This window comes from Nanorana parkeri, unplaced genomic scaffold (genome assembly GCF_000935625.1).
Source record: "Nanorana parkeri isolate BGI_ZX_2015 unplaced genomic scaffold, ASM93562v1 scaffold640, whole genome shotgun sequence".
Taxonomy (NCBI): domain Eukaryota; kingdom Metazoa; phylum Chordata; class Amphibia; order Anura; family Dicroglossidae; genus Nanorana; species Nanorana parkeri.
Window position 1 is genome coordinate 737,987 of NW_017306908.1, and position 10,370 is coordinate 748,356.

The following is a 10,370-nucleotide window of genomic DNA, read 5'->3' on the forward strand; positions in this document are numbered from 1 at the left end:
AATTATAAATAAAAAAAAAATCCATCATAAAAGAATGTTACAGTTGTATAAAGTGTAGGTGTGTGTAGCTCAGAAGACCAGAAGAAGATGTCAGTAAGCAATGCAGTGAAAACCTCTAAGGCTTTACATGCAGTGCCTGTAGTAGCAAATGCATTTGTAGACCAGCCTACCTCAGACCTATCCATAACTGAAGCAAGCACTGTTCATTATTGTTGAACTATGAACACATTGATATGGCTCCTAAGAGCTAGGGTGCTAAGATCCCCAATTAGCATAACTTGCCAGCTGCGGCTGATAAGAAGCTGCATGAGCTACTATGGAGGTAGTTCATCCATATTGGAGAGGGATAGGTTTCAGAAAAGTAAATCAAAGAACCATCTCTAGCTGAGAACACATATGTTATGTAAAAAATAAATATATATAAAAATATATATATATATAGGTACGATGTTCTTTCCTTTGAATGCTTCATTTTTTTTGGTCTGTGACCATGGAGCTGATATGACCTGCCAAAAAGCACCAGTCCCATGTGCCAAAAGGACAATCTCTCAGCAGTATTGCAGCTTGACAGTATACTTTTACCAAATTTCTGCCTGGGTCTTTCTCCTTTGAGCCCACTGTCACTCAAAAAGTGACTGATGTGCAGTCAGACACTTATGTACCTTGACCATGGAGTTCACCTTGTATCTCTTTGGAAGTATTCCTTGGCTCTTTGTCTACCATTTTCACTATCCGTCTGTTTAATCTGGGGTAAATTTCCCTTTTGCAACTGCATTCAGGGAGGTTGACTGCACTCCCATGGACCTTTAACTTTTTTTAAAATATTTGCAACTGTAGTCACAGGAACATCAAGCCACTTGGAGATGTTCTTATAGCCTTCCCCTTTGAAATGCTGGTCTACAGTTTTCTTTCTGATCTCCTCTGACAACTCTCTCTGACAGCTTTCTCTGGTCCGTGTTCAGTGTGGCGCACAGGATAATGCCAGACAGCAGAGTGACTACTTTTCCAATTAAATAGGTTGACTGACTGATTACAGGATTAAAGACGAGTGATACTAAATACGGAAAACAGTTAGATTGACCAACAGATCTGTCAATGCTATTTTTTTTAGAATATCTTTGTAGAATAAGCAATAATTTCTCTTGTTTCATACTTCCTTTGCTGCACTTTTTGATATATCAATGGCATGCAGTTTATACATGAGACAATTGCTATAAAATGTTATCACTTTTCAGGAGGAATGAATAATTCTTTCAATGCTGTAAGAGTACCAACAAATTTGCCCACATCTGTATATATATTTCACATATATGTTCTAACACCTGTAGTGATTTTCCTTCCTCTTCCACTCCCTATCTCTCTCCCTTTATTGCCCACTGGATCTGTGTACATTCATCCAAAAGACCATTAATGAGGTCAGGTACTGATATTGGATGAGAAGACCTAGCTTGTAATCAGCATTTCAGTTTATACCAAAGGTCTTCAATAGAGTTGAGCTCAGGGCTCTGTGTAGGCCATATAAGTTCCTCCAGACCAAACTCTCCAAATCATATTTTTATAAACCTGGCTTTCTGCACAGGAGTATGGTCATAATGGAACAGAACAGAGTCTTCTCCAAACTGTTGCCATAAGGTTAAGGCTCACAGTAGCATCAGCATACAACACAGAAAATATATTATATGCATAGGTCATGTTTTATACTAATATAATTATGTCTACGTAGTGCTGGGACATGATGGGTCTGGGGACTCAGAAAGGCTGGGTAAGGGATCCCCAGGGTTGCCCAAAGCAACACAAGATAAATAACCTCTTTCTTAAAGGAGAACTATGAGGTGAGTGCTTTTCACTCACCTCATAGTTCTAGCCGACCTGTGACAATGAGACTGTCACAGGTCGGCTGAGTAGATCGGGAAGTGAGTGAACACATACCGGCGTTCGCTCACTTCTCGATCCTGTCACGGTCCTCTGCCGTGACAGGGGAGGGGCTAGATTCCCCCCGCTCCGACCCTCCGGCGGAAATGATGGGGGAGGGGGCGGGTAAAGCTGGCTCTGCCTCTAGATAGGCAGAGCCAGCTGTCACTCACGCAGCTGGGCGGATCCAGACATAATTGTCGGGATCCGCTTCAGCTGCGGCATCTCAGTATACCGCGGGCAACAGCTTGCGGTATACTGCAGCGTCTCAGTATACTGTTGTGTAAGTTGTAGCACGCGGTATACTGAGCTTAGGGTGATGGGAGGACGCTAGTTTGTGTCCTCCCGTTACCCTAAGGAGAACTATGGGGAAAAGCCCTAACCCCAGAGTTTTCCTTTATAGAAGGGTTGGGATATAAAGCCTTCCAGCAGTTATGCCCAAATGTTTCCTATGGCTGAAATCCTAAAGCTTTAACCAGACAACTGCTAGTTGCCATTGCTAACAGATACTAAAGTGTGATGTTAAAAAAGGAGGCAGGTTTCTGACAATATTAAAGACAAGGGATAGATGCACTCACATTAAAGCATTAAGAAAACAACAAATGTGGTATGTAACATACCCGTTTTATAAGTGCTTCAGGTTCCTCATTATATTCAGAAGCCAGCTCGTCCAAAAAATCTGAATCAAAGTCTTTTAAAGGCTTAGAAAACTGGCCTGTTCAAAACAAAAGACAATGTATTCATAAATCCCACATCGATATGAATATAATGACTGCAACATAATGAGGATAACCAAAGTAAAAAAAAGAAGTAAACTATTCTCACAAGTAATTGGATTTACACTTTGGGACAGCACAACCCTGTCTTTCCAATAGCCCATCACAAGGGACATGAACTACTGATGTGTCAGCTCTTTTGGTCTAAAGGATGGAAACTGCATGAGTTGAAAGGGTTTTAATTCAAATAGGAAGAGTTTTCTCCAAAAGTTAATAGGCATAAAATAGTATTCTTAGCCCCACAGGCTTTTGCAATGTTAGATGCCTTTATTTTTTTTAGTTTTAGAAATATGCAGGTACACAAGCCAGACACATTTCTTTCTGGATGTAAAAATCCACATTTTTTTTTCCTGTAGAGGCCACTACTGCTAACTCTTTTTGGGAGCAGGTGACAGTGAGGTCTCACCCTCGCCTAGGTCAACTTTGGATCTCCCAGAAGATGCTTAAAGTGCAACTAGAAGGTGGTGGAGAGGGATTAGAACACCCGTCAGTTTTTTTAAAATTCTTCATTATGGCATTATACCCACTGTATTTGACTGTTATCGCAGAAAGTAAAAATCTGGAAATGTTTCCAGTGGGGACACTGGTTCTGGGACTCTGCTGACCACCAGGGATTTTCTTCACTTTGGAGGGGTTTTTTCTCACTTCCTGTTGCGGCTATCAGACAGGAATTGTAAATGGAAATCTTCCCGAAGGAACACAGGTGGCAAAAAATAAGCTAACAGGTGTTTCAACCCTCCACCTACTCTAGTTTTGGCCTCAGTTGTATGTTAATATTAGACTGCTTGGACACCAGTCTTGTCCCTTTTAGTGTCTCGCTTCCCCTCGCTCCAATACTGGACCACTAGGCAGGTAAGAGTATACACAAATATAGAAGGGATCCTCCTCCACATCCCTCAAAAGGCACATGAAGATGACTGAGGGGGGCAACAAATGAACTCTATCCATTCAGATAGAAGGATTTTCTTTAGTGGAATAACAAAGCTACTGTCATGTGTATAACAAAAAAACAACAGAGAACTACACACAGTAGTGTCACTTTGCATACATTAGTTACTCTATAACGGAAATGTTATGTTACTCTGTTACAAATGAAAAAATCATTATTGCAATTTACAATTTACGTGTGTCCAGAACTATATGCATTTACATATTTACATTTTCTTAACAGAAAGTTAAACCACTTTAAAAACAAGTCTTCATTCACCTTTGTAACTACAGTCATTGTGGGTAAATTCATCTTCAAGTCCCATTCACATCTCTGTTGTAAGATGCGGAGTGTCAATGCATGCTAATGTGCTCTGTTTTAAGCAGCCATTCATTTAAATGGTCTGCCAAAGTACAACAGACCAGAAAATGCAGAAAATCCCACGCTGGGGTGCAATGCAGGTGCATCCTGTTCCTTTAGTGAACTAAGGTGTCATTTAAAATAAATGGCAATGCAACACACTAATGTATGCATGCAGTCTTATTATGCTTTCTGGTCACGCGCATTTAATTGCACACATTACCACAATGCATATATGTAAAGCTGGTCTGAAAGTTCACAACAAAGGCACCAAAATCACAGTTCATCTCCCCTTATTGGCAGCAAGTACCTTGGCAATCTGACAGCCTTTTATTGTACACAAAGAGTAGGTTTTGCTAACCTTTTACAAACTGTCCAAAACAAACTGATCTTTGAGTCTGATTGCAGCCTTTTGAGAAAGGTCCTTGAGACGGGGACTTCCCCTGTTTTGCCTCCAGTTGGGCAAGTTTCCTTGCTGTATTACTAAAGCTGGCCATATAATGTAATATTTTCTTCGTTCAACCTGTGCGCTGAATAAAGAAAATATTACAGATTTCTCCATGAATGCTTATGAGCTATGATTGAGGAATCCCTGCTGTTTTCTGGCGGCCACCGTCAGAGTACCTGAACAGAGCCCACAGCTCAATGGCTGCTGGCTCTGTTCGTGCAAAGATTTTCCGACCGGCTCTTTCGATCAGCGGCACCCACTGTGCGAATTTTGGCCAGTTCCTCACGAAGAGGCCGAAATTTGAATAGTGAATGGCCAGCTTAACAGTCCTGTTCCTCACTCCAAACATGCTGATGCTTTGCTGAATATGGGGGATTAAGAGTATTCCTAGACCTTTGACTTTAGGTCAGGAATAGGAAGGATCGATCTTCAGCTGCATTGCCCTGTAGTACCTTCAGCGGTACATCTTGCCTCTAGAAAGGATGCATCATCTTTATCCTCAATCCAACCTGATTGTCTCCATCTCACCAGTTCAGGGCTTGGGTCTCTATCACATTTGGTTACCCTTATGGAGGTGCTTCCCATGAAGACTATCCCTTCAGTCGTGTTGACTTTGTGGGATCAAATTCTTAAGTTCTTTGGCAGACTCAGGAATCACATTGCACTCACTAAAGGCTGCTGGGGTCTATTCACTAAGCTGCTGTAGGCAGCCGAGTGAATGACCGACCTGAAGTGAAGTGTGCCGAACACTGTTCGGCTATTCACTTCAGGCTGGTACGGCTGATTTCAGACGTACATCGGCTTGCTTCGCGTGGCTTCGGGTCGGCCGAACAAAGGCCATGATCGGGAGCTGTACAGGCTATAGTGAATATCCCGTACAGCACCCCTTCGGTTCTACTGAACCGAAGGGGTTCTGGGGCCGAAGCTAGTCGAAGGAGCGGCCGAAGCTACGGCCAGATCCTTCGGCAGCTTCGTGAATAGACCCCTGCTGTGTTCTAACTGATTCAAGGGTTTCTGTGGTATGTGTGCGTCTCTCGATGGACAACAAAGGAAATAGGATTTTTGTACTTATCGTAAAATCCTTTTCTTGGGTTCTATTAAGGGACACGGGTCCCACCCTCTGTGTTTCTGTTCATGCTGCTCTTGATACTGCTTTACCATAAAACTGAGGCATGCTAGGCAGAGGAGGGGTTATATGGGCCTAGCTCTCAAATTTTTTTTTTTATTCAATGTCGAGTCCTCCAAGAGACACCAGTATAACCTGAATGTATATGAATACTGGTGTCCCTCAATGGATTTAAAAAAAAAGATTTTATGGTAAGTACAAAAATCCTATTGTACGTCAGGTTACCAAAATGTAATTTTCAGCTTTCAGTGAAATCCACCCTGAATGTAGACATGTGTGAACTACAGAATGCTTTTCTACTGTATTCCATACATCTTTGCATATAAAATAAAGACATTACCATCTAAACAAATAAATTCATATTGTAAAGGCATTGACCACTGGCCGAAAGAACTAGCCTATAGTGAAATGTACCAGTAAATATTATTAGGCACCTGTTATGTCCTCACTTTTAGAAGAATCATATTCCAAATCTTGCAGAATGATTTTTTCCGCTTTTTCATTTCTTTGTTTGAGAAACTGCAAACATGAAAGAACAGAATCTGGGAGCTCATCTTTTACCTGATAAAAACACAAGATAAAATACTGCATTAGAAATTCTCTGAAATAAAAAGATGCTATAAGTGAAAATTTAGGACAATAACAACCCAAAGCAGTTCTCCAATTCAGTCATCAAGTTTTAAATGGAAATGTATTTTAAAAGATAACTTTTTATGAGTTTTTTTTTTTTATACCTTTAACCCTTTCGCTGCCAAGGACGTATGGCATACGGACCTACACTACATTAGTGGCTACTAAACTTTGACATGAACAACACTGTACAGTCAAGGCCAGATTTATAATTTCTTCACCCCCTAGGCCAGCTACCTTGTGACCCATCCCCCAAAAAAGCCCCACAGGACACTTGCACTGTTTCACATAAACATAAAAAAATATTTAGAGACACAGAGGGCAATTTATCAAAACTGGAGGAGACAAAATCTGGAGCAGCTGTGCATGGCAACCAATCAGCTTCTCTCTTTCATTTTGAAATCTTAACTGAGCAAACTGAAGTGAGAAACTGATTGGTTACCATGCACAGCTGTTCTAGATTTTGTCTGCTCCAGTTCTGATAAATATCCCTCTTAGTTGATTAAACATAAAGGTGGCCATACACTCTACAACCATCGCAAGACCTTAGTCTTGCGATGGTTGTACAGGGATTAAAAAAAACGTACGATCTGCCTATCTTGGACAGGCAGATCGCACTCTCGATCATCGCAAGCCCGCCCCCCTGAGGGGCGGGCTTCCGATGACCGCAATGCTGAACGGGCAGTGTGTGCGTGCGCACACCGGCCCGTTCGGCATTTGTCTTCCGAGCACCGCTCTAACCAGCCGAGAATCGTACGATTCCCGGCTGGTTTTCGAACATGCTGGTTCGACGGAAGACGTGCGACCGTACAGTAGAAACGGTTGCACGTCTCCATTCACACTGCTCGATTCTCGTACGATCGCGGGATTTCCCGCGATTCTCGTACGAGAATCGAGCAGTGTATGGGCACCTTTAGGCAGTTTGCAGATCATCATTTGTGAATGGTGATGTGTTGTCACTGATGACTGTGCTGGAGTTACATCATCCCAGCACCCGGCTCCATTCTCCACATCTTAGAGGCAGGTCATACTGGCAATCCTGTAGCTGGGAGGACACAGCAGGGACTGAAAACACTCACCTGCTTGCATGTATTACTCTGTAGCCGGCTAGAGGAGAAAGATGGTGCTCTGATACTGGCTATTTAGGTTCTGCTGCATTTTCAGCAGAGAAGGCAAAGCGAGCGACACACACAAAACAAGTACTTGTCCTCTCTGCATTTTCTACGGATCCTGTTGCTGGTGAATTCTTGTTAGCCACACAATCTTCACCAGTGTGACATGGAGCGTACAGATGCTGGCAATGAGTTGACATTGTACACTGCACATGCTCTGCAGACAACGTATACAAAATAAAAAAAAATTGGTAGGAACAAGAGGAAAAAGCTTTTTAACAGAAAGGACTTTGTGTGCCTCATCTGCCAAAAACCTGACCCTTGGCTGACTTACCTTGTAAACAATCCCCTCCAGCGCTGTGCTGTCTGCTTTCCCCTGCCATCTTCACCCGGTCTTCTTCCAGGTTAGGTGCCTTCTGCCTCTTGATTGGCTGGCTGTCAGAATATAATAGTTGGCAGGGGAGGTTCCTCTATCCATGCTCTCTAGCCTTTATGGGTGAATCATGTCATTTTTCTTGTTCATTTCGGGGGGGCTCTCTGTGCAATGAACTGTAGATTTGCCAAAACTACAACCCCAATTCCAAAAACGTTGTGTAAAATCTACATAAAACAGAATGCAATGATTTGCAAATCTCATACACCTAGATTTTATTCACAATAGAAAACATATTGAATGTTTAAACTGAGAAAATGCACCATTTTAACAAAAAAAATAAGGTAATTCTGAATTTGATGGCCGCAACATCTTAAAAAGGTTGGGACAGGGCCATGTTTACCATAGAGTAGCATCCCCTCTTCTTTTAACAACACTTTCAGGGATATTCACAAAAGGGTGAAGAGTTTGGAGAAGGCAGGAGAAGTGAACACTCTAGGTCAAAATAACTGATTTGGAAATATTCTCCATTTCAGATCACTTTCCAGTTCAGCTATGTTATCCTAGATTGGTCACTTCTTCTGCCTTTTCCAAACTCTTCACCCTTTTGTGAATAACCCCGTTTGCAAACATCTAGGAACTGAGGAGACCATTTGCTGGAGTATTGGGAGAGGAATGTTGTCCCATTCTTGCCTGATATAGAAGTCTAACTGCTCAATAGTCCTGGGTCTTCTTTGCTGTATTTTTTGTTTCAAGATGCGCCAAATATTTTCAATTGGAGAAAGGTCTGGACTGCAGGCAGGCCGATTAAGCACCCGGACTCTTCTACTATGAAGCCATGCTGTTAGATTACTGAACTGCAACTCAATTTAAAACATTTGTATCATGTGTTTTTTCTGGATTTTTGGTTCTGGTCATTTAAAATACGCCTCTGATAAATGATAGACCTTTAATTTCTTTGTATGCGGGCAAAAGTACAAAATCTGCAGGTGGATCAAATATTTATTTTCCACACTGTAGATGCAGTATGCGGTTTAGCATTGCCCGGCTGAAATATGCAAGGCCTTCCCTGAAACAGACGTCCTCTTGATGGAAGCATATGCTGCTCTAAAACCTGGATATATCGTTCAGCATTGATGGTTTCTTTCCAGATGTGCAAGCTGCCCGTTCCATATGCACTAATGCACCCACATACCATCAACTTTTGAACTGAGTGCTGGCAACAAGCCGGAAGGTCCCTCTTTCTGGATCTCAGATATGGCTTCTTTGCATGATAGAGCCTTAACTTGCATTTTTGAATGGCATGGTGAACTGTGTTCACAGACAGTGATTATTCTGAAGTATTCCTGAGCCCATGCAGTGATGTCCATAAGAGAATCATGACTGTTTTTAATGCAGTGCCGTCTGAGAGCCGGAAGATCAAGAACATCCAATATTGCGTTTCAGCCTTGTCCCTTGTGCACAGAGATTTCTCCAGATTCTTGGAATCTTTTGATGAAATTATGTACTGTGGATAGTGATACATTTAAAGTCTGCAATTTCATGTTGAAGAACATTGTTCTGAAAATGTTCAACAATTTTTAGACGCAGCTTTTCACAGATTGGTGAACCTTTGCCCATCTTTACTTCTGAGACACTCTGACTCTCTAAGATGCTCTTTTTCATGTTACTGACCTATTGCCAATTAACCTAATTAGTTGCAAAATGTTCTTCCAGCTCTTCCTTGTTAGTGCCACTTACTTTGCCAGTTTTTTGTTGCCCTGTCCCAACTTTTTTGAGAAGTGTTGCTGCCATCAATTTAAAAATTACCTTTATTTCTTTCTTAAAATGGTAAGTTTTCTCAGTTTAAACACTTGGTATGTTTTCTATTGTGAAATAAAATATGGATTTATGAGATTTGTAAATAATTGCATTTTTATGTAGATTTTACACAACTTTCTTTTGAATTGGGGTTGTTGTATGTAATACGAGGACCACCATAAACTATACAATTTGTATCAAATCAAGCCTACCCTTGCATAAGATCCAAAGGAGACTGTAACATCAAATGGTGTTGTGAAGACATTTGCAGTGATCGGTTTGTAAGCAGGTTACTTCTGTCCGATCATAATAAAACAGAAGGGCTTGATATGAGGGCTTTCTGTTACACATGACAACTCCGGGAAAGTCATGCAGAGGACAACGCGGAAGTTATCGGGGTACAATGTGTATGTACAGCACTGTGTGATCGGGATGAGCACTGTGCACAGCGTGCAGTCAGCCGCTTGGTTGCCTAGCAACCGGAGAAACACTCAGCAACTTCCACCCCAATTCTCCACCCGTTCCCCGCCACCAAACCTCGTTTTCTCCGATATCCGTTAAGCTTCCATAGTCATCCCCCGTGTCCTCCGTCATTGATTCGCCCTCGACTTTATCTGGTAGAGATACTTGGTTCAGTTCTTGCTCTATCGCTTCTCCCATGTTTAGCCGCAGCGCAGCTGCTGTGCCTGTCACGTGACCAGCTTTCAACCAGAGGCAGCCTAGCTGTGACGAGGGGGCGGGGCCTGACCTGAGGGAGGACGGCTCGGCACACTATATAATGCACAGTCACCTTGCCTATATATATTTCAGTTAAACAGCTCAGTGCGCATGTCAATTAACAGATTTTAGGTCTTTAAACCTATTAGTAATTTTGCTCAGACAGAACCACGTGTCCCTGCTATACTG

The 10,370-nt window shown here is 42.0% G+C and overlaps 1 protein-coding gene across 1 annotated transcript in view; it reads right to left on the reverse strand.

The window, feature by feature from the left end:
- LRRIQ1 (leucine rich repeats and IQ motif containing 1) overlaps positions 1-10,124 on the reverse strand; it is a 122,059-nt gene extending 111,935 nt beyond the window's left edge. The window contains exons 1-3 of the mRNA XM_018563201.1: positions 10,002-10,124; positions 5,984-6,110; positions 2,532-2,626 (exon numbers count right to left, since the gene is read on the reverse strand). Of these exons, the coding sequence (XP_018418703.1) occupies positions 2,532-2,626; positions 5,984-6,110; positions 10,002-10,124 (345 nt within the window). The remainder of the gene's footprint in view (positions 1-2,531; positions 2,627-5,983; positions 6,111-10,001) is intronic.
- Positions 10,125-10,370: the final 246 nt, after the last annotated feature.